A 25,514-nucleotide genomic window follows, 5' to 3' on the forward strand; every position below is an offset into this window, starting at 1 on the left:
CAAGTTAATGAACGATGCCACCGCTTTTCTCCAAACTGTAGTACTGAAGAAAAAAACTGATCCAAACTCCTACGTGAGCAAAACACATTCTTGAATATGAAATGACTTCAGTTGAGAGCAGAGAGGTCTAAAATCAAGTGTAAACAGAACTAAGTTCCTTTTCAATAACAAAAGGTCTATTTGTGAATGCAATGTTGAAACAGGCATTGTTACAAGTAGGGCTCAGACTCGGAGCTAACAAATAATATAGGTTAACAAAGGGTTATTAAGAATCTGCAAGTTCTAAACCAACACTATCTAAAACAGGAAAATCCATACCCTGAACACAAAGTGACGTGGTGATTCATCTCAAAAGCCAATCTTGAGGGACGTCAACTTTCAGGGAGAAAGAATTCCTTAACTCTAGACCGGGGGTCAGGAACCTTTTTGGCTGAGAGAGCCATATTTTAAAATGTAATTCCGTGAGAGCCATACAATGACCCGTGTACGTAACACATTATCCAATAAAAATTTGGTGTTGTCCCAGAGGACAGCTGTGATTGGCTTCAGCCACCCGCAACCATGAACATGAGCAGTAGGAAATAAATGCATTGTAATACATGAGAATGTTTTATATTTTTAACATTATTTTTTTTTTATTAAAGATTTGTCTGTGAGCCAGATGCAGCCATCAAAAGAGCCACATCTGGCTCACAAGCCATAGGTTCCCAACCCCTGATCTAGACGCTGGGTACATTTCTAAACTAAACTACATGAGGCCCGAGAGCCAACTTTCTAACAGTGGAGAGGACCCAGAAAGATCACTTCATTCTCTCTCTTCTCCCGGTTCTCCCAGCTACTCTGGCCTGTGAGTTCACACTGGTATTTATTCTCATAACTTTGTTTTCCTGCCAGCTCATACAACAAAAGTTAAATAGGACTCCTGAGGCTTATTATAGTGAAGCACTTTCATATACACTGTATTTTACTTATTTTTAAAATGTAGTTTGTCCACCGCATTTTAACATCCCTGAATTAGGTGCATCTTACACTGGAAAGTTAATTGTCATTGGCAGAGTTTCTTCTTGTTTACTGACACAGAAATATAGGTGTGTCATAACCGATCATATCTGAGCTTTGATAAAACACAACAGTATGATTTCATTTGATCGCCACAACATCTGTGAGGGAATGTGGCCAGCTCCGCATCACAGAGAAGGGCAGATAAGTGGAAAAGTGGCCCCAGACTCCAGGTTCAGGGGCACTGAGTGTAAACTCCCCCACTTCCCAGGACACCAAATTGTTCTGCCTCAATGAGGTTAACTTTTAACACTTAAAAACAGCCTAACTAACCTAAGTACTCTGAACCAACCAAAGTCCATCACCGTTAATTAAGACAATTCACACTTCTGGGGCTCTCCTCCAAACTCCACATAGCAAATATTAAATTACTTTTCCCTCCCTTCCATAAATTTTTTTATCATCATACACTATTTATTGTCAAGTTTGATCAGAACTGCCTGAAGGCATCTCAATTAACTGATTCATAAGACTGTCTCCTGTGAGTCACTAGGCATGAAAAATACCCGTGTTAAAAACAATGGGTTATGCCAAGTTCTGCCCTACCTTTTACTTCAGGGGTCGGGAACCTATGGCTTGTGAGCCAGATGTGGCTCTTTTGATGGCTGCATCTGGCTCTCAGACAAATCTTTAATAAAAAATAATAACATTAAAAATATAAAACATTCTCATGTATTACAATGCATTTATTTCCTACCGCTCATGTTCACGGTTGCGGGTGGCTGGAGCCAATCACAGCTGTCCTCCGGGACAACACCAAATTTTTATTGGATAATGCATAACGTACATGGGTCATTGTATGGCTCTACAGAATTACATTTTAAAATATGTGGCATTCATGGCTCTCTCAGCCAAAAAGGTTCCCGACCCGTTTTACTTATTTGCTCTACGTACATCCTTATCTCTGTTAAGATACCACAATGGCATCTGCTGCTCTATATTCAGATTTCCTCAATGTATACAAGGGTCTACTCTACCTTAGTGTCCACCAGTCCCACTGAAAGGATTCTACAAATGACTGCCTGAAAAGGAACTTACTAGGTAGCATTAAGTAAAAATGTTTACAGTTTTACCCCTTTCAAAAACTATTTACCACATTTTTCTCTTGATTAGTGTCAAGTGCTGTACTTGCTGGCCAGTTGCATCAGTGGTAGAGTGTCAGCCCAGCATGCAGATGTCCCAGGTGTTGGGGACCGAAATATAAACAGGGTTTTTTATATCCTGGGGACAGGTGCTGGGCCTAACCACCCATCTCGCCTGCCCAGTTAACAGAGAGCTATACCTGATTATTGCTTGTCCCACCCATGTTCTCCAGAAGAGGCTAGAAGCTAGTTTCTTGGTGTAAAGTTAGATCTAACTGGTATGGTGGGGGTTGTCTTTCAGTTGTCTTGGAAACAATTGAGTTGCTAACGGACCCCTTTTTTTCCCTGAATAAAGACAGATGTGCTTCTGGGGGCGCCATTGCATTGGCTTAGGAGTAGTAGAGACTGCTCACCGTATGGTCCTCCCGAACCCATCTTTATGTATATATCTTTAATTCTATCATTTATTTAATTCCATACCTTTTCCTGTTCGAGGACCCCATAACAGACTTGTCGTGGCTGGACCGCGACACCCAGGCACATGGGAGAAGTGCCCATCTGCTTCTCCACCTTTCCCCCTCTCGCTTCTCTCTCTCGCTTTCTCCTCCTGCAGACATGGGTCAATTGGAGGGAGTTGGCCCCAGGAGCGGAGGATGGCTCCAAGGCCTCTGCCTCAGGCACTAAGAAGAGTTTGGTTGCTGAGCAACGGAGCAACACCCCAGATGGGCAGAGCATGGCACCCTAGTGGGATTCCCCGGGGGAATCCCGGTCGGGAAGCATGTGGGAATCTGTCTCTGCCTTTCCTCCTTTTACTGAATAAAAAAACAAAAACCTCTATATACATACCAATGAAGAAAAACCCATGAAATGAAGAACTACAACCAACCTAGCATAGGCTGAAGGTAAGGTGGGTTTGCATAAGCCACAGAGAGGAAGTACGTTCTAGCCATGAGGAGCTACTGCTAAAATCCCCATGCTCCCGCGGTCAAACTACCGAGTCCCAGGAGGGTTCCCGATAACAACTGTTAGGAAACCACGAAGCAAGACAGTTCTCCTTTAACACTCTCCGTGTACCACATTCAGAAATGCATCAGTCAAACCAACTGTCTACTAAAGAAAAACACCAACAATCATAGGAATGTCTCATTTAGGCAGCTTTACCCATTGCAAACTGGGAACAAGGGTAACTAGAGGTTTGGGGTACATAGTATGCTTCCCCTAGACCCCAATTAAAACATCCTTAGCATCTCTAAAACACATTCTATCAGCTGCCATTTTACAGTTTCAAACCATCTTAAAAGATATCTAATACTTGATTTAATAAGCAGAAAACCTGAGAAACTCAAAGAGGTAGATAGCTATTATCTGTTTTATAGACAGGTAATCTGGAGCATGCAGTTTCTTGGTAATGACTCAGAGTGAGTCAGGAGTACCACCTGATTATTAATTCAACCATTATAAATCCCTTCCTAGAACCTCTTTTAGAACTTGAACACATATGTAATTAACTAAAGAGTCATCTGTAAAGCCATTTTTGGATTAAATAATTTTAAAGTCCCTAGATAAAAAAGAAATGATCAATGCTCGATCTATTAGAGATCACAAAATGCTGATATTCTAATTTTGTCATTCCTTCAGTCAGTTACTTGATTTACTTTTATAAAGAGAAACTTCCTCATATTTACTCTTTGGTTACCAAGTGATTCAAGTCACAAGGGGTAAGGCTGAAAGTTCGAACCCTCTAATCACAAGGTAGGTTTCTCTGGCCACCAGCCATCCTAAAGCTATCTGGGGTCCACCTAGAGTCACGTCATTAGCATAAATTCAGGTATGGTTGATAGGGGCTTGTTACCCCTATTACTCAGGCAATTCCAAGGGATTTAGGACCTCTGTGCCAGGAAAGAGGGACAAAGACCAAATATGTATTTCCCATTACGTCACAGATATTTTCACCCTCCCCTACCAGGAAACTACCCCATTGACACACCCCTCCACTAATTCCTCCTCACCATTCAGATTTCAACTTAGAAACTGTTCCCACAGGTTAGAGCCCCTTCCTTGCCTTTGGACCCATAATATGCCCTGTATTTCCCCGTCAGGGAGGTTATCACACCAGTGCCTTACATGCCCCATATGCCCCATATGTCTTCCCCACGAGGCCACAAGCTAAACGGGGTGGGGACCAGGCTTGTATAACACTCCACCAGTGACTCCCAGGGCCCAGCACAAAGCCTGGCATTCAATCAGAAGTGGGGAGAAAAGAAGGGAAGGAAAAGAAAAAAGTGAGAGAGACATTGACAAAGAAAGGAGCTCTAGCAAGGGAGGGAAGACAGCAAGTGGGGAGGGGAGACAGCAAGAGGGGAGGGGAGACAGCAAGTGGGAAGGGGAGACAGCAAGAGGGGAGGGGAGACAGCTAGTGGGGAGGGGAGACAGCTAATGGGGAGGGGAGACAGCAAGAGGGGAGGGGAGAAAGCAAGAGGGGAGGGGAGACAGCAAGAGGGGAGGGGAGACAGCAAGAGGGGAGGGGAGACAGCAAGTGGGGAGGGGAGACAGCTAGTGGGGAGGGGAGACAGCTAATGGGGAGGGGAGACAGCAAGAGGGGAGGGGAGAAAGCAAGAGGGGAGGGGAGACAGCAAGAGGGGAGGGGAGACAGCAAGAGGGGAGGGGAGACAGCAAGTGGGGAGGGGAGACAGCTAGTGGGGAGGGGAGACAGCAAGAGGGGAGGGGAGACAGCAAGAGGGGAGGGGAGACAGCAAGTGGGGAGGGGAGACAGCAAGAGGGGAGGGGAGACAGCAAGAGGGGAGGGGAGATAGCAAGTGGGGAGGGGAGACAGCAAGAGGGGAGGGGAGACAGCAAGAGGGGAGGGGAGATAGTAAGAGGGGAGGGGAGACAGCTAGTGGGGAGGGGAGACAGCAAGTGGGGAGGGGAGACAGCAAGAGGGGAGGGGAGACAGCTAGTGGGGAGGGGGAACCTCATAATTCATCTCCTGGTTAACCAAACTGAGGCTTCCAGGGTCAAACAACATTATAAAAGTATCTCTCCTTTGATAATTTTATGCTCTTACTCAACAAATATTTTCCTCCTATTACTCATCATCCCTAATGCACACTGTTTGGGTGGTTCTGCTCTTCCTAGTCTTAATATACTGCTCATAAAAATTAGGGGACATTTCAAAATAAATATGAAGCTATAAAATATCCCCTAATTTATTTTTATTTTTTTGTATTTTTTCCGAAGCTGGAAACGGGGAGGAGTCAGACAGACTCCCGCATGCGCCAGACTGGGATCCACCCGGCATGCCCAGGGGGCGATGCTCTGCCCATCTGGGGCGTTGCTCTGTTGCAACCAGAGCCATTCTAGCACCTGAGGCAGAGGCCATGGAGCCATCCTCAGCGACTGGGCCAACTTTGCTCCAATGGAGCCTTGGCTGCGGGAGGGGAAGAGAGAGACAGAGAGGAAGGAGAGGGGGAGGGGTGGAGAAGCAGATGGGCGTTTCTCCTGTGTGCCCTGGCTGGGAATTGAACCCGGGACTCCTGCACGCCAGGCCGACGCTCTACCACTGAGCCAAATATCCCCTAATTTTTGTGAGCAGTAGTTGATCACTTATTCCTGAGGACTCAGAGAATTCCCACAAACATTCTTTTTTTTTTTTTTTTTTTAAAGGGCACAAGAGAGAGAGACAGGAAGGGAGAGAGATGAGAAGTATCAATTCTTCACAGTGGCACCTTACTTGTTCATTGATTGCTTTTTCATGTGCCAAGACTGGGGGGCTACAGCAGACCGAGTGACCCCTTGTGCAAGCCAGCGACCCTTGGGCTTACGCCAGTGACCCTGTACTCAAGCTGGTGAGCCCGCGCTCAAGTAGGTGACCTCAGGATTTCAAGCCTGGGTCCTCAGCATCCCAGGCCAATGCTTTATCCACCATGTCACCGCCTGGTTAGGCCCACAAACATTTTTTTTTTTTTTTTTTACAGAAACAGAGAGAGTCAGAGAGAGGGACAGATAGGGACAGACAAGACAGGAACAGAGAGAGATGAGAAGCATCATTCATCAGTTTTTCATTGTGACACCTTACTTGTTCATTGATTACTTTCTCATATGTGCCTTGACTGTGGGCCTTCAGTAGATCGAGTAACCCCTCGCTTGAGCCAGCAACCTTGGGTCCAAGCTGGTGGGCTTTGCTCAAACCAGATGAGCCCGCATTCAAGCTGGCAACGTTGGGGTCTCGAACCTGGGTCCTCCGCATCCCAGTCCAACACTCTATCCACTGCACTACCGCCTGGTCAGGCCACAAACATTTTTAATATACCCATTTTACAATTCATGTTTAGCAGTATAATTACTGTTGTTGTTTTTTAAAATAAGTGGGTTTCCTGGTCTCCTGTGATAACAAGTATTCATTCACACACCACATTGTCCACGTCATCTCACTCCACCGGAAGCTGGTGGGCAGATTCACTCTGTGCCGGCAAAGCAAAAACCCAAAGTCGTCCCTTTCTCCTAAGAGCCCAGGACATGCTGGGCTGCGGAGATGGGCTCCACTGCGGACTGGCCAAGGCCACGGGCCATCACTACGAAACTGGTAAAGAAAGGAACCTTAGTAGACGCTTTCTAAGCTGTGACTGTTTGTGGCAGCCTGAACACTGTGAGTCAGTCTGCTCAGGCTGCCATGACAAAATACCATGCACTGGGTGACAACCAACAGAAAGCTACTTTCTCACAGCTCTGGAGACTGGAAGTCCACGGTCAAGGTGCTGACAGGGTTGGCTCCTCCTGAGACCCCTCTGGCTTTTAGGTGGCTTCCTCTCACTGTGTCCTCACACGGTCTTTTCTCAAGTGAGCACATCCCTGATGTCTCTGTGCATCCAAATTTCCTCTTCTTATAAAGACACAAGTCATATTGGATTAGCAACTAAGGAACTTCTTTAAAGGCCTCATCTCCAAAGACAGGTACCTTCTGAGGAGGGGTTATGCAGGGTGACCCAATGCATCCCTTAACACTGTAAGGTTACTAATTTAGGAACACAATCCCCACTGGTAGGGATCCTTCCTCGATGGTGCCAGGGACACAGGGACAGTACATGTGGCCTTCCTCTTCCTCTGCCCAGAACACAGTAGTGTGGGAACAGAAAAGGACTGTACGACTGTTACCGCAAGTCAGATACGTTAAGTCTTCTGTCTTCTCTTTTCTCCAGCCTCTTGGCTCAGGAAATTCACATGAGAGATTCATGTATCTACTTGACAATGAAAACTGGTGGCCACTGGGCTGACTAGACAAAGGAAATTTGATAGAACGCAGGGAAGCTAAGGACCAGCAATCTTCCAAATTGGTCTTGACCTCAAGTCCACCTCTAAAATAGATTGTTTTAGCTTTTTTTTAAAGGGTAGGACCAATAAGTCTATTGTCCTTTCCAACATGCTGACAAGTAGCTTTACATCCCAGAGACTTAATCACACTACTTGGGAGAAAAAAACAATCACTGCAGACCACACATTTCTATTTAACACTTCAAAATTAAAAAATCACCTAGCACAAAGGTTTCCCATACAAAGAATCTTAAGTCACTAAATGTTTTCCTTGCCTCCTAATGTCATAATACATCTATGTTAAATAATCTAGACTGTCCCTGATGTGTTCTAATATTAGAAAGAAAAAATGGAGAACAGCACTAAATATACCCAACCAGACAGAAAACAGTACTCTAATCAGAAAACAGTAATCTAATCTTGGTCAGGGGTTGGGAACCTATGGCTCGCAAGCCAGATGTGGCTCTTTTGATGGCTACATCTGGCTCACAGACAAATTTTTTAAAAAACAAAAAACCAAAAAAACACCTGACCTGTGGTGGCGCAGTGGATAAAGCATCGACCTGGAAATGCTGAGGTCGCCGGTTCGAAACCCTGGGCTTGCCTGGTCAAGGCACATATGGGAGTTGATGCTTCCAGCTCCTCCCCCCTTCTCTCTCTCTCTCTCTCTCTCTCTCTCTCTCTCTCCCTCTCCTCTCTAAAATGAATAAAAAAAATTAAAAAAAACCCGTTAAAAATATAAAACATTCTCATGTATTACAATCCATTCATTTCCTACCGATCATGTTCATGGTTGCGGGTGGCTGGAGCCAATCACAGTTGTCCTCCGGGACAACATCCAATTTTTATTGAATAATGCGTAACGAACATAGGTCGTTGTATGGCTCTCACGGAATTACATCTTTATTATATGTGGCTTAAGTGTCTGTCGCCGATAGCTTATTGGTTGCTTGCGTAACTGTACTAGTGAATGGGGTGAAGTTGCTACGGCTGAACACAAATTGAGTGGGTCAGGAGGAAGGTGAACATTTGTTTGCATTGGCAATCATCTGTTTTACATAAAAACTACGTCTTAACGTAATTTCTTTTAAGAATGCCTCCTAGAAAATACAGCACTGAAGAGGAGAGAAAAGGAGCTAAAGCTGCACAAAAACGGCTTTCTCGACAAAAAGAAACCACTGAGCAGAGAAAGACAAGGCTTGCTTCAGTGGCAGAGCAAATGCGTCTTTCAATTGAGACGTACACAATTTCCTGTAAAACTTGTCTTTGCTACGACCATCAATAAGTCTCAGGGCCAAACGAAATAGCAGTTTAAGCGTGTTGGCATTTTTTTTACCTGAGCCTGCATTTGGACACGGTCAACTTTATGTTGCCTGTTCAAGAGTTCGTGAAAGAACGGACGTAAAATTAAAAATAATTGATGGTCCTCTGCAAGGTGAGCTTAAAAATGATGGAAAGATCTACACAAGAAATGTTGTATACAAAGAGATCTTTGACATGTGAATTAACATTTTATTATTTAAATCACCTTTATTTATTGAGCTAGCGGTGGCTCTTAAGAAATGTACCACCAGTGGTTTCCTTCATTGCACTCTACTTTAAGCAATTAAGCAAGTAGAAAGGGGAAACCCTGTGGGGCAGTAAGCAAAGGGGTATCCTCGCCGCCTGCCCTGGGTAATTCAGTTTGAATTAGCAGACACCTTTGCACAACTCATTTTAATTACAATTTATAATATCTAGAACAGCGGTCATTTCGTATGACCACCGGGCTTTCTAGTTTTAAAATATGTGGCGTTCATGGCTCTCTCAGCCAAAAAGGTTCCCGACCCCTGATCTAAGTGATAAATCAGAAATTACAAAGACCCCTAAGCCAAAGTGTCAACAGCCTAGAACACCAAACTGCATTGTGTGCTAATCAGTGTTCTGTTCAAAAGTGATTTTCAAGGTCAGCCAACTCACTCTGCAGAAAGGTTCTATAATCTCAGTGCTGACTGAATAACTGTGAATGAGATTATTTCATGTGCAACTGCCATTTCTCTCAGTCTATTCCACGAAACTTTGTTATCTAAGGTTCGCTTCATCCCAATTTTAAAAACACTAACTAGGATGGAAGCTACCATAGAAGAGCTCTCATCTAAAGAGGTGCAGTTTGGCTGAAGGAATGTCAGATTTAGATGACTTTTGTCAGACGACTGCCCCACACCCTGGGAAAATGATGGCAGAGACAGTACTTTATGAACTAGACTCTGAAGCTGAAGGCACAGGTACGCTGGGGAGTGACCCCACACTGTGCTCATGTGCTGGCGGCAGCTTTGAATCAGAGCTTCCTGTAGTCCAGGAAGCCAGGTCAGGAACAGGCAGCCTCTGGTCCCAGAAGAACCTCACAGCCGGTTCCCAGGGCTTCTGCCCCGACACTGGACACGTCGGTGCACTGCTACTGTCTGGGGGAGACAACATTCTGTCTTTCCACACAACGTCCCATGGAAATCTGTACAAACGTGCAAGCAAATCAAGGGCAGAACTGGAGTCACCACACAGCGTCAGCCCAAACAATGTCTGCACGCAGGGCCAGAGGCCAGGAGAACCTAGATGAGTGCGCCTTACTTCCCAGGTAGGACAGACCCCAAGTTCTAGAAAAACATGTCTCACTTTTTTTTTTTTAATTTCCTACACCACCTTGATAGTCTATGATCTCAGAAGCTTTCTAGCTTCCTAAGGTTAAGTAAGGTCTAAGTTAAATTCTTGCTAATATGACTGAACTATAGTCTTAGGCAATGTATCTTTCAAAAGTTTTCTCTTCAGAGAGGAAGTCAATCCACATGGACACAGCTGAACTGACCACAGAGATGGCTGGGTCCGGGGGATGTGTGCAGAGAATTCACAGTCAAGTTTTCTTTTTTAAGTACTATCTTCATAACTAAGCCAGAAGCTGCTTACAATACTGACCTCGACAAGGTTCTAGAGCACACAGTGACAGGTTTACTAGGGTGTCATGATAATGCTCCACTTATGTGTCTTCATATTATACATAAAAACAGACCCAATGACAACTTAATCCAACATAACTAAGTCTTCCAGACACTCAGATGTCCAGCCCAAGATAAGAGACCTACAGGTAATAAAAGCGCCACAGGGCAGGTGTGTCTCACTCAACTGGCTGCCGCATCACCCCACTGTCAACAAGTCCCGGCCACAGCAGTCCTCCCTGCCCCAAACGTTTACCAAGCGTCCTTGTGAAACAGGCGTTACCACAGGCTCTGGGCACCTGGAAGTGGGGAAACGGCTCCAGGCTCGCAGAGAGACAGACAGTAAGGAAGGAAACAAACAGACGGCGCTCAGAGGCTGATAAGCCGTGTGGAAAAATAAGGCAGGAGATGGGGACTTAGTTATTTCACATGGAGTGATCGGAAAACGCATTTCTGATATTACCCAAACTTCATGCAAGAAATGGGGCGGGGGGGGGGGGGCTGCTCCTCTGCCCTGGCTGCAGAACGGGCTGGTCACAAGGGAAAGACAGCGCTGCCACCCTTCTACCTGCAGCGCCTGCCACCACGTGCACAGCATCACAGCGAGGTAACAAACCCCGGTGTCCAAAGCGAAAGGTGGACGCCATGGGAGGGAGCAGCGGCCGGGGAGGATGCTGTCCCAGCTGCGGAGCCCTGTCCCAGACGCGGGAATCCTCGTGCCTATCTGCTCCATGCAGCTCTGGCCCTGCTCTGCAGACGAGCCAGTGCCCCGTCTCCAAGGGCTGTGTTCTCAGGGTGGACCCCGCCGGAGGGAGCGGGCCAGGCCAGCCCGGTCGCGTCCGTTCACCTTATCCTGCTCGTCCAGCCTTTACATTTACTGGGCAATTAACATTCTTTTACCATCAACCAACACAGTTTGCACAACTAATAAAGTAAAATTTATTAATTTAGTAAAAAAAAAAAAAAGGAATGATGGTGGCTTGGCCCAGGTGATTATACAAATAAATAATACCTGAATGGTGCTTACCATGTGCCAGGCTCTATTCTAAACTCACCCAATCCCACAAACTTTTGAGGTATGTTCTATTATTAACCCCATTTAAAAATGAAGAGACTGAGCAGTGGAGGGGACGGCGCCTCTCCAAGGTCACACAGCTCCTGCGTGATGCACACAGGGTGCACGCGCCTATGCTCAACAACAGCAGAGGGGTGAGAGCAGAGTGTGCCCGGGACTTGGTGGCAGATGTGAGATGGAGTGTGGCATGAGAGGACAACTCCCATCGCTGTCCCGCACTCCTACACATGAGCAGACTTCCAAAGGATCGTCTGACATATAGGGGAGAAACACCCTCTTTAAAAAAGTTACAAGTGACTAACCCAAAGGTACTTGAAGGAAGCAGACAATACAGGGATTTTTAAAAAAAAAAAAAAAGAAAAGAAACACTATACGTAATATCCTCAGAAATAAGAGGAGTTATTATATTCATGAGAAGATGCTATTTTAAAACTGAGTGTGTCTGTGTGTGTGGAGAGGAGGAAAGCCTGGAAATAAAATGTAACAAAAAAAATAAAGGCTTTTCCATAGTAGAATGAAGAGACAAAAATGAACAAAAAGAGAGCTCATTTCAAGAAAGCCACCATTCAACTAAAAGACATCCTAGAAAGAAAAAATGTTTACAAGTGAATATCTACACATTTATCATTACAATTTTTTAAAAATCAGAAATATATTTCACCACCTTTAAACAGTGCAACTTCATTTCACATGTGCAAACGAAATTACTCTTATAGACTAAAAAAAGTTAAAAACAAATGGTTTATTTTAGCCTAATCATAGGAGCAGGGCTTCAGCTTCTTCAATTTCACTACAGAATTACCTTCAATACTTCAAGAAACAACTATATGACAACTGTGTTTGAACTTTATCTCACTGTTTTCAGAGAGCAAACAGAATTCATCCAGAAGAGAAATGACTGGAATTTGTGTGGCAATCACACCAATGAGAGTATTCTCAACAGTGCGAGGCAGTGGACTTGGTGGACAGGGCGGCTGAACGTTAGGACCCCGAATTCTACAATCAGTCTGCCACTGACTGGCGGGATGGGACTGAATCAGCTACGCCCCTCCTCTGGGCTGCAGTTCCTTCACCTGTGAACTGGTATCTCCGCTCTCAAGTTCTATCTTAAAGGATTTATAATTCCAAAATTTTATGAGTCTAGCAAGTGCCTATATCAGTGGTAGTCAACCTGGTCCCTACCGCCCACTAGTGGGCGTTCCAGCTTTCATGGTGGGCAGGAGCGGAGCAACCAAAGTATAAATAAAAAGATTTAACTATAGTAAGTTTTTTGTTTGTTTGTTTTTTTACAGAGACAGAGAGTGAGTCAGAGAGAGGGATAGACAGGGACAGACAGACAGGAACAGGGAGAGATGAGAAGCATCAATCGTTAGTTTTTCATTGCGCGTTGCTACACCTTAGTTGTTCACTGATTGCTTTCTCATATGTACCTTGACCACGGGCGGGCCTTCAGCAGACCGAGTAGCCCCTTGCTGAAGCCAGCGACCTTGGGTTCAAGCTGGTGGGCTTTTTGCTCAAACCAGATGAGCCCACGCTCAAGCTGGCGACCTCGGAGTCTCGAACCTGGGTCCTCTGCATCCCAGTCCGACGCTTTATCCACTGCACCACCGCCTGGTCAGGCAGTAAGTTGTTTTATAAAGATTTATTCTGCCAAACTTAGCGAAAATCCGACATAAAGTACTTGGTAAGTAATTATTATTATATGCTTAAACTTGCTGGAACTCTGCTTTATAAATTTTATAAAGTAAAGTTACTTCCCTACTTTATAAATCACCATTACTGTGGAACCGGTGGGCGGTTAGAAAATTTTACTACTGACAGAGATACAAAAGTGGACGGTAGGTATAAAAAGGTGACTACCCCTGGCCTATATGATTAATACTGGTAATCAGATCTTTTGTTCAAGTTAATTTTTTTCTCAAAAGAATAAGTTAAATTATAGATTTCTGGACTAGACCCTGGCAGCAGGCCTCTGGTCAAGTGTTCCCAGAGAACTATTTTGGTAAGTTTGTTATTTTTCAGTGTCTCACTAGCAATCAGTGTCCAGGTGTTGGGTTTTAATAATAGTCTGATGTCAGAGTCAAGTGCAACTCCAGACTGTAACTGGCAGGCTGGATCCCTGGAAAGTAACAGTTGCTACAGACACAAAGAACCACTCTAGAGAAGTACAGGACCAAGAAGAATTTCTTCCTCTTAAAGGGAATACAGGTTAACTTTACTGAGGGCTCCCAGGAAGAATTTGCAATGTAAAAAATATATAAAACTTAAATTTAGAGGCTTATCTGAGAGGTAGCCAATAGATTGCAACACCTATTTTGCAATCAAAACTGAAACTATGAAATGTCACAATTACTAGTTGGTTAAAATAGATATTTTTAAGTGAGCAAAATGATTGCAACCTCATTTTCCTCTATCTTCTAAGTCCAAGATGTCTTAGACCTTTAATTTCCTAAATTTAAAGTTGCAATTACATCATATCAAACTCAAGTCTGCTGTTTTCTATTGTAAAAAAGGTCATAAAAGAGGTTTTCAGGATGAACTTTGAACATGGAGAACAGAGGGAGAAAAAAAGAGCTTTTAAAAATTAAATTATAGTGGTTTCACTTTGGGATAAGAACTATTTCTTTCTCAAAGTTTTCTATCATAGATGCTTTTAACTAAATTGTTTTCTCCTATTCAAAGCATATGTATTTCCAAAAATGAGTCCTGAATTATCTGTACTAGTATATAAGCCTATTATGTTCTCAATCAAACCCAGCTGATTTTATAATCATTTTAATGTAGCAGTTTCAGAGATACAGTAGTTTACTTCTTTAGCTAATCATAAGAACATTTTGTACATCACCACAAACATCAAAATACATCTGCTAGTTTGTTTGTTTTTTAAGTATTAGTTGAAATATATGATATAGGCTACAAATCCTAGACTTTTCCCAAATCAACTAGCTTGAAGAAATGAACTTTTAAAAACCCAACATGTAGCCTGAACAGGTGGTGGCACTGTAGATAGAGCATTGGCCTGGGACACTGAGGACCCAGGTTCGAAACCCTGAGGTCACCAACTTCAGCAAGGGATCACAGACATGACCCCACGGTCGCTGGCTTGAGCAAGGGGTCACTGACTCGGCTGGAGCCCCAGTCAAGGCACGTATGAGGAGGCAATCAATGAACAACTATGGTGCCACAACTATGAGTTGATGCTTCTTATCTCTTTCCCTTCCCGTCTCTCTGTCCCCTTCTCTCTTGCAAAACAAAACAAAAAAACAACCCGAAGATGTGAACATGATATTGTCCTGGGAAAAAAAATAACCTTGTAAGCTAGTGAACAGGTCAAGACCCAGGCTCCTCCGTGGCAGTGTGCACACATACGGCCTGGGGGATCAGGAATGTCACCGAGTTACATCTGCTCTAGCGGAGACTCCTTGCAAGGCCGGGCTGCAGTGGGTGGGCGGCCAGCATGTCTACAACACTAGGTTCTCTGCTCCCAGTGCCCACATCTGACTGTCAGGCGACCAGGTCACGGTTTTTCCTGATTATTTATACCAGATATTTATAAAACATAAAGAGGTTATTATTTATACTGACTTCCAAAGGGGATGAAGTTAAAAAAAAAAAAAAAATCAAAGGTATTTAGAGCTGTAAGGGTGTTCTTCCCTGGAGTGTTTAAATTCCTTTGTGATTACAGAACAGGTACTTTTCACGGGAAGATTCTTCAGAATCATATTCCTGTACAGCGGTCAGGAACAATGACCTCACCTCTTCAGGTTTTAAGCATTAACATTAATTTAAATTTTTTAAATTTTACATTGTTCTTCCTTCCTTGAATCTCACTATTTACACAAGCCAACAGATTTATATTAAATAACTGCTATTACTTTCGTCTCTAGTAGAAGACAAAATATTTGTGTAGTGGGGGCAGAGAAATCACCAGAAAAGTATTATAAATGCAGATTTCCAAGGCCCTGGCCGGTTGGCTCAGCGGTAGAGCGTCGGCCTAGTGTGCGGAGGACCCGGGTTCGATTCCCGGCCAGGGCACACAGGAGAAGCGCCCATTTGCTTCTCCACCCCTCCGGCGCGCTTTCCTCTCTGTCTCTCTCTTCCCCTTCCGCAGCCAAGGCTCCATTGGAGCAAAGATGGCCCGGGCGCTGGGGATGGCTCTGTGGCCTCTGCCTCAGGCGCTAGAGTGGCTCCAGTCGCAACATGGCGACGCCCAGGATGGGCAGAGCATCGCCCCCTGGTGGGCAGAGCGTCGCCCCATGGTGGGCGTGCCGGGTGGATCCCGGTCGTGCGCATGCGGGAGTCTGTCTGACTGTCTCTCCCTGTTTCCAGCTTCAGAAAAATGGAAAAAAAAAATTTAAAAAAAAATGCAGATTTCCAGGCCAGCCTCCAGAATTCCGATCCAGTTGATGTGTTTGGAGCTCCAAAACCTGCACTCCTACAAATCCTTAGGTGATCTTGAGGAAGTGATCCTGTTTTATAAAAACATCTTTACTGTGTCCCCGAAACATTTTCAGCTGAACTGATAACATAGCTGGGGTTTACATGAAAACAGTGGGTTCTGAGCCAGTGGGAAGGGTACAGGCGAGCAACACACCCACAAATCAAAAATTGTTGATGTTGGGTGATGGGTACATGAGGGTGCATTATGTTATTTCCTCTACTTTTGTGTATGTTTGAAACTTTTCATAATAAAAGAGAGAGAGGGAGAAAAGCTCTGTAAAAAATTCAAAACACGTCTCCCACCCATGCTCATCCAGAGACCTGCCATCAGACATTTGATCTTAACTTTCACCTACTTAAGGAGCTGCCCACAATCCCTTTCAACAATTTCCAAAACTGACAGACCCCCTAAAATAACTTCAAATTCTTAAGTCTAAGAGGTTTTCTTCATATTCTTGAGATTAGGCTACTCTTGGAGAGAGTAAAGCTAATCTACCTTGTAAACAGTCATTGCTCGAAAATTAAAACTTCCAGTCAATATCATTATATCTCAAACATGGGATGTGGAGTATTCGTGGTGGTGTTAGCTGATTAACAGGGGGTCGGGTGACAGACAGGAAACGTGAGCACGGCCCTTCCAAGTCACCTGTCTTTAAAAGGTCCTTTGTCCCTCCAAAAATCTCTCACTCACTCTCTCTTTTCACAACACCTAGGATTAGACTTAGGAAACAGAGATTTAAACCCTACTATAAGAGTCCCTGTAGCAGTGAGCAAATCCAGTGTGCAGATCTTGGTTTCTAATATCCTTCTCCATCCAATAAAACAGGGGTCCCCAAACTTTTTACACAGGGGGCCAGTTCACTGTCACTCAGACCATTGGAGGGCCGGACTATTAAAAAAACTATGAACAAATCCCTATGCACACTGCACATATCTTATTTTAAAGTAAAAAAACAAAACGGGAACAAATACAATATTTAAAATAAAGAACAAGTAAATTTAAATCAACAAACTGACCAGTATTTCAATGGGGACTATGCTCCTCTCACTGACCACCAATGAAAGAGGTGCCCCTTCCGGAAGTGCGGTGGGGGCCGGATAAATGGCCTCAGGGGGCTGCATGTGGCCCACGGGCCATAGTTTGGGGACCCCTGCAATAAAAGGAACAGTTTGGCCCTGGCTGATAGCTCGGTTGGTTACAGCATTGTCCCGAAGTGCAGAGGTTGCCAGTTTTTTGTTTTGTTTTGTTTAAAAAGAGATACAGACAGAAAGAGAGCATCAACTCGTAGTTGTGGCACTTCACTTGTTCACTGATTGCTACTCATACATGCCTTGACTGGGGGGCTCCAGGCAAGCCCGTGGCCCCATGCTCAAGTCAGCGACCTTGGACTCAAACCAGCGACCTTTGGGCTCAAGTTAGTAACCGTGGGATCATGCCGATGATCCCACGCTCAAGCTGGCGACCCTGCACTCGAGCTGGTGAGCCTGTGCTGTAGCTGAATGAGTCCGTGCTCAAGCCATCACCCTTGTGGTTTCCAACCTGGGTCCTCAGCATCCCAGGTCAATGCTCTATCCACGGTGCCACCACCAAGCAAACTAGGTTGCTGGTTTGGTCCCCAGCAGGACACATACAGGAACAGATTAATGTTCCTATCTCCCTCCCTATCCCTTCCTCTTTCTAAAATCAAAACAAACAAACAAAAAGGAACAGTTTGGAGAAGTAGATGATTCTTGGGCTGGAGCAGGGAGCATGCAAGACGATCCTATGGCTTCCTGTAGTACCAGAGTGTACGGAGGTGCTTAAAAAAAAAAACAAAAAAAATAAACACAGGACAAAGGAGCCAACTGAAGGAGCTCCCAGTGGTCAACGCTGGTACAAATTAGGCAGCAAAATAAATAACACAGTACTGGAGGTGGGATGTATAACCCATCACCATGTAAGTGTGGGCCGTGCACACAACAGTCTAGCGAAGGGAGGAAAAAGTCACTTTACCGTGGAGAAAGCTGACAAAAAACACACATCTGCCCGATGATCACGTGAAGGGAAACCTCTCAGGCTTAAGAATACAGTCAGAGGGTCTGGGAATTGTTGAGAGGGAGTAGAAGCACCTCCTTTAGCTGGTGAAAGTTCAGATAACATGTCCGATGGCAATCATGTTGAAAGCATGTAACCGTGATATGATGTGATGAGAACAGCATTTTCACTCTGTGGTGTTCCTCCCAGAACATACAGCCCCCGTCTAATCATGACGAATGCATCAAATAAATGCCAGCAGAGGGATATTCTACAAAATGCCCTACCAGTACTTCTCAAAACCGCCAAGACCATCAAATAAAGAACAGACTGGAGGAGCCTCAGGGGACACAACAACTAAATGTAATGTGTCCTCGAACAGAAACAGGACTTAGGGAAACACTACAGAAATCTGAATCAAGGATGGACTTTAGTTAACAACAACGTGTTAGTAATAATAGCTCCTGCTTGAGACAAATGTACTACACACTAAAGTTACATGCTATCAATAGGGAAGTCTGAGAAAGGATATACAGGAATTCTCTGTCCCACATTTGCAACTTTTCTGTAAGTCTAAAATTGTTCTAAAATAAAAAGTTTATTGTGAAAAAAGTAAAACAACTATAAAGTACCTCACATATCAGTGGACATTCACAGCTGGATGAAAAACAAGGTTCACAGAAGAATTATAGGCTCTAAACTTACACCCTCTCCTTTTAACACACACACACACACACACACACACACACACACACACACACACACACACACACACACACAAACACCTGGTCTGTGAACTCACATCTTGATCATCCTCAGCCACAAACTTTCATTGATCATCTGCAAACTGTGAGATACCGTGCAGACACTAGAAATACTAAGGATGTTATTATACACAGTCCTTGTAACCTGGGTGAAGAAAGAGGCAGAACTTAAAGAAACAAGAGGTATTCGCTAAACGCGAACTGTAGACTACTATAATGAATCCAACCTTTTTGGATCACACAGCCCACCCATCAGTCAATTCTCTTTACATGCCTTCCATTTCATGTAAATTTATTTATTTACAAACCACAAAAATGTTGGTGTACCAATATATTCTATACCTTAAAAAGTCACATAAGCCAAAATTTTTAAAAGGTGAAAATAAATATAATTAAGTTCCAGTGTTTCCACCCTACACCCCAAGGAACATCCTATCCCACAAGTAAGCTCTCTAGAAGTTCCCTAGGGGAGGGATCTCTAAGGACTAGGCAAGAGGAAAGGTCTTAGGGAAACTGAGGCGGCAAAGAGCTCTCAGGCAGCTGAGACATTTGGCATCAACAGTTCTCACTTTCCCCACATGAATTACAACAAAGTCAAATGAAATCTGGGATCTCTGCACTGTGCTAATCTTTGCCAAAAAATTTTTTTTGTTTTCTGAAATAGTGAGGTTATTTTTCTGATACACCTGTCCTTTTTGGCAAATAACTGTAAAGGTAAGGCATGGTTCTAAATTAGTCACCTGCTATAATTTAAAAATACTTCATTCCAATATTTTGCTCTGACAGACCAGTTTTACCATATTTCTTCAGTTTTCTCTTATAGCAGTCTCTTCATATGAAGATTCACAGAAAGGTTGGGAATCAAATCTAAAAATAACCCAAGATACGGCAGCTTGTTTTAGACCAGGAATATCTGTCCAGCTTCTTTCTATAATATTCCTTTCCTTACGTCTGAGCAACAAACGTCTGTGTTAAAAAGAATAAAACACAGCTAGGAAACTGCAAAAATACATGACTTTAAAAGAGAGGACGAGATACTTATAGTTATCTCTCCAAATGACATTTTCTAAGGGAAGCCTCAGTCCTGTGCTGGTCCGGTTGACTGGCTGCCTTTAAGGGTGCTTTATGCGAGTACATAATTTTGTTTAGAATCAACTGAACTTAGAGTGCGCCCAGTTTCGTTAAATTAAAACCAGCAACTGCTCACATGAAATTTGCTTTAGTCATCTTGATGTTTAAAACCAGGTTTATTACATAAAAGTAGACTAATCCAGATCATCTTTAAAATTTCTACTGTAATTCCCCAACATTATGAATTTCAAGAAGTAACAATACCAGGCCCTGGATGGTAGAGCATCATCCCAATATGCCAATGTTGTGGGTTCGATCCCCAGTCAGGGCACATACAAGTATCAACCAATGATGGTATGAATTAGTGGAACAACCAATTGATGTTTCTTTCTTTCTCACTCTCTCCTTCCTTATTTCTCCCTCTCTCTGCCCCCCCTTTCCCTCTAAAAATCAATTTAAAAAAAGTAACAATATCGTTTATATATCATTCTTAAGCTGGATTTAAAGGGTCTCTTCTTCACCCACCATATTTGAGTAACAAAGGTTTTTTAATCCAGCAAGTTCTAGGCATTCCACTTTGAGTTCCTTTTTTGAAGCCATACCACCCACCATCAGTCAATTCTATGATAATCCCCCAAATTTACAAATCAGAACAAAAGAATAAATCCATGTTGCTGACTGCCCAACGTGTCATACCACTGTGACTCTACCTCACCTGCCCAACAACCCTGTAGGTAATTACTATCACCATCCTATTTCAATAACTGAGATCTAAGAAGCAAGTAAGTGGCCCAAGGTCGTCAAGCTGTTGAAGTGGCACAGGAAGGCTCACACCCAGACCGACTCCAAAGTCCAAGTTCTGTCTATAATACCTGCTCTTCCCATGACTGGTTCGTGACTTTTACTCTCAACTAGACTGAAAAACTAGATTCTTTTAACATGTCCATCTACAAGAACTTTTTTGAGGACTTCTTTAACTGTTTCAGAACCCTGGCCATCCCTTATTTACACAACAAAGTCTCTTTTTATTATATGTATAGCTCTTATCTAAGTGACACAGCCCACAGAGGACACAGAGGGCCCAAGGACTCTAAATTTCAAGAGCTGCATAAACAGCACATTGGTATCAGCAAAACTGTAGGGATTTGATAACTTCAATGCTAATCGGCTACAAAACTGTTGGACAGACTTCCTATTAATGTGCAAATGAGCATATTTAGTTAACCCCAAAATATCACCAAATGAAAGCAATTACAACATTCCAACCTGAATCAAATCTTAAGCCTATACTCCCAAATCCTGAAATAATCTGCATGGAAAGCTTATTGAAAAAACTTTTTTTATTTCTCAGAAGCTGTTACAATAAACACAAAAATTCACACTTTAGAAAGCACTACCTTTACTTCAGACATCTTTTTCAAAATACAAGTCTGTTTGCTTAATCTAATATGAGAGTCAGTCCCGGTTTCACAAGCTGCTGTTTAATCAGGAGCTGAGTCCCCACCGGCTTCACAGACTTCCGTGAGGTCCTTTATCTGGAACTGCTAAAAGCTTCCTCTGTACTCTGTGACCTAATATGCCACAGAACAATACAAGTTGTTTCCTTGTCTAACTGCTTACTACCCTAATATTAATAAACTGGACTGAGAGGAATGCCTGCACACATACCAGATCTTTCTTCATGATGTGAATCTGGAGAATCTTCTAAAAGACACATAAATGTTTCTTAAGAATCATCTGTGTCTATGATCTGTAGAAAAGAATGTACCTGTAATCTTAGGTTAGTAATTTAACTGTGTGAAAACAGTAGACTTTCTCCCCTATGGAAGCTTCCTAGTGAGAGGGCCACTAAGATCTCAGTGTGCATCATCACAAGGGCCCTTGCAGAAATACAGATCCTCGGGAAAAGAGGCTCCCAGAGAGACGAGAGGCCCAAAATAAAATTCCACCAAGAAATGCCTTCTTGCTCTTAATGGACAAAGGCAATCAACACATTTACAAAGCTTTATTATGATTAAATGGGTAAATACTTGTTTCAACTTCTAAACCCAGAAATGATATTGGATGACAAAGAAACTCTGGATAAATGAATTTCTATTTAAATGCTGAACTTTAGTAAACTGCCTCATTTCTTTCCCCAGGCAAATGGGCTGGCAAAGGATAAAATTCAAGTATTTTTTTTCCAACCTGTGTCTGATAAGCCATGCTTTCTTCAAGGTGCTATGAACCAGTTTGAACTTTAAGTAGAAAGAGAACGGCCAATGAGGCAAAAAAAGCTATGCAATGGTCTACCTTTAATTTGACAATGGCCAGCCCTACCTTCACATGGAGTACAGAACACCAGGTAATTAAAAGCTTGAGCTTTATTATGTTTTAACATTTAACTGCTCTTTTATCTACCATATATGTTCAAAGGGGTTCCTCTCTCTTGACCAGTGAGCTCACTTGCCAGGATTACTCAAAGGTTTCTTTCTTCTCCTTGGTCTAGAATCCATCTCCACTACCAGGATTAATAATTTCTTCTAGATGGAAATACAAACGCCCAAATCTATGTGCGAATGTGCATCTTTTCCACAGAATTTAATTCTACTCACCTGTCATCAGCCACATGTCTAACCATACTCTTTTCAAGTAACAGAATACGAACGGAAACCTGCAAAAAGCAGCTATAAATCACCAAATATTTCTTTATGCTTTACTTATGTCAAGATTTGATATTTCACCCTGGCCAGGCAGCTCAGTTGATGAGGGCCCTGGTTGGCAAACTGCGGCTCACATGCGGCTCTTTGGCCCCTTGAGTGTGGCTCTTCCACAAAATACCACATGCGGGGGGGTGCTACCTCGATAAGGAATGTTCCTACCTATATAGTTTAAGTTTAAAAAATTTGGCTCTCAAAAGAAATGTCAATCGTTGTACTGTTGATATTTGGCTCTGTTGACTAATGAGTTTGCCGACCACTGGATTAGGGGATCATTCCAATATTCCAAAAGTTGCAGGTTTGATCCCTGGGCAGGGCACATACAAAAATCAACCAATGAATGCATAAACAGTGGAACAACAAATCGATGTTTCCCCTATCTCTCTCTCTCAAATCAATCAATCAATAAAAATTTTAAAGAAGAGTTCATATTTCTATTTATGAAAGAATTTTCCTGATTGTTTTACAGCACTCCAAGAAACTTAGATTTTATGATTTATACATCCATAAAATAGTAAAAGAATGAAATTTAAAAAATGTTAAGAGGTTTACAGGAAAGCATAGTTCTATAGGTGCCTACACAGAATCTGTTTTCTCAAAGTATATAAATATTCAATTAAGTACAAAGCCATCTGGAAACTTCTTGAATCCCTTCCACTCTTTACCCACTATCCTACCCCAGAGCTAATTTTCAATTCCATCATCAATATCTCCCAATACCAACATCAACACCTTTACATATAGTCTTTTATAACTTCCCAGATACTTTCTGTGACTCTTACCTGAGGTGCCTATACATCAGTGGTCCCCAACCTTTTTTGGGCCAAGGACCGGTTTAATGTCAGAAAATAATTTCACGGACTGGCCTTTAGGGTGGGACAGATAAATGTATCACGTGACTGAGACAAGTGTCAAGAGTGAGTCTTAGACAGATGTAACAGAGGGAATCTGGTCATTTTTTAAAAATAAAACATCGTTCAGACTTAAATATAAATAAAACGGATATAATGTAAGTTATTTATTCTTTCTCTGCGAACCGGTACCAGTCCACGGCCTGGGGTTGGAGACCACTGCTATACATCTCTAATAATACTCACTCTTCTTATCAGATCAGAAAACAGAATTCACCTTACAAATATTTGGTCTAAGGGAGTGGCAGAAATTTAGCAATGCATTATATGGTACGATAACAGTTAATACTCAACTAAAGGGCACTCAATGACATAACCTGGTGTAGCTCTAGAAATAATTACATAGTTTTCATTGCAGATGTGTTTGAAAAATATGTGTTTTCTGGGGACAGTAACTGCCACATTCTGTACCCAATTAACAACATCCTAAAATAACCCTTGACTTCAAGAGCATTCCTAAACAGTTAAAAGGCTTGAATTACACAACCAGGTAGATCTAAGGCCCAGGTTTTAGCTATGACACTGCCTACAATTCAGCTGTCACCTTGGGTAGGGTCATTTGACACCCCCCCACACACACACACACACAGCCTCAATGTCTTCAACTGAAAATGAAGAAATTGAACTAAATTTTCTGTTCCAACTCGAAAATTTTATAACTATATGAAATTCCAGTCTCTCTTCATTTCAAAAATAAGCAGATGATAACTACAAATAAGCCTAGTTTTTGGGGTTTTTTTCCTTTAATAAAAAATGACCCATCTCGGGATGCTTTCTGGGGTTGGTGTTTTATCGCGTCTAGGAAAATAAACCGCAAATACAAACGATATTGATACAATGCAAAGAAAGAAAAGAAAAGCATACTGATTTAGCTAAAATAGAAACTTCAATCCCACTTGGGTCATTCTGTCAATAGTTATTCAAAGGCCGCTACTCTCATAACTGGCTTCCTAAAATAGAAATATTTATAGTAGTGTTTCCTTCTCATCCCCAGAGATACAATCCGGATAAAAAGCACAGCGTCTAAAAACCGATGCACATATAACTTCAGAATAAGTCGCAGGGAACGAAGGAAAGTCGGAAGAGCTCTCCCATCACCATGTGCATTTCAGGATGATCAGAGCTGAGAAATGGTTCTCAGTATAAGACGTGAGAAACTCACAGGAGGCAGGTGACATCTGGAAAGGGATGCAGAACTGCCGGGAAAGGGATGTGGGTTGAGGACCTCCAGGCAACAGGTCCAGAGCCAGTACCGCAGTCCAGCCGGGGCGGGGGTCGGTCCCGGCCCCGACCGCACCGCATCGCCTCGCCCCCGCTTGGGCCCCGGAGAGGCAGCTGGTCCCTGCGGCAGAACCCTCCCTCCTCGCTGGCTTCCCCCGGCCGCCCGGCCCGGCGGCCCGCCGATCCCTCGGCGCCGAGGCCGGACCCGGCCTACTGCCTCCCCCTCGACCCCCCGGTCGCCGCGGTCCCGCAGCCCGGTCCCCGCCGCCCGGTCCCCGCCGCGGGCCCGCTCACCTGCACCTGTTTGCGGAAGTGGCGCAGCCCAGGCATTGCCGGCGTCCAGGAGCAGCAGCAGCAGCAGCGGCAGCGGCAGCGGCGACGCCGGGGGCCCCGGCATCTCGCCCACCGCGCGGCCCCGGGGCCGGCTCTCGGGTCGCCTTCAGCCCGTCGCTCCCGCCTCCCTACACAGCCTCAGCGGCGCCCGCGCCCAATGCTCCAGAGCGCCCGCCGCCTCGGCCAAACCTCAGCCCGGCTTCTGGTCCGCACCCGCCGCTCAGTCCACGGAAACACCATCCTTCCCGCCCGCCAGCCCGCCCGCGCCGCCGCTGCCGCCGCCGCCGCCGCCTCTCAACAGCAGCAACAGCAGCAGCCCTGCGGAACCGCGGGCCCGGGCAGCCGCGATCCCGACGCCATGATGGGCCGCGTCATGTGACGTAAGGGGGGCGGGAAGCCGTGATAGACAGCCCAGCTGGTCAATCGTCAGTTCCACAGAGCCCGGGAGGCCCCGCCCATTTTTCTGGCGGAGGGAGGGTGTCGGCGGCTGCGCCCCCTGCAGACAGAGGAGTGCGTGGGCAGGAGGTAATACCGGCAATTATTTTAAATTCAGAAAGACAGGGAGGTGTAAA

General features: G+C 44.0%; 1 protein-coding gene across 2 annotated transcripts in view; it reads right to left on the reverse strand.

The window, feature by feature from the left end:
* LMTK2 (lemur tyrosine kinase 2) overlaps positions 1-25,307 on the reverse strand; it is a 73,303-nt gene extending 47,996 nt beyond the window's left edge. Inside the window, exon 1 of one of the 2 annotated variants that reach the window (XM_066342291.1) lies at positions 24,910-25,307. In XM_066342291.1, coding sequence (XP_066198388.1) covers positions 24,910-25,006 — 97 coding nt within the window. In that variant the 5' untranslated portion in view covers positions 25,007-25,307. Of the gene's footprint in view, positions 1-24,903 lie in introns of both variants that reach the window. The other variant, XM_066342289.1, reaches the window with a different exon arrangement.
* Between the last annotated feature and the right edge of the window lie 207 nt (positions 25,308-25,514).

Source organism: Saccopteryx leptura, chromosome 6, assembly GCF_036850995.1.
Source record: "Saccopteryx leptura isolate mSacLep1 chromosome 6, mSacLep1_pri_phased_curated, whole genome shotgun sequence".
NCBI lineage: Eukaryota > Metazoa > Chordata > Mammalia > Chiroptera > Emballonuridae > Saccopteryx > Saccopteryx leptura.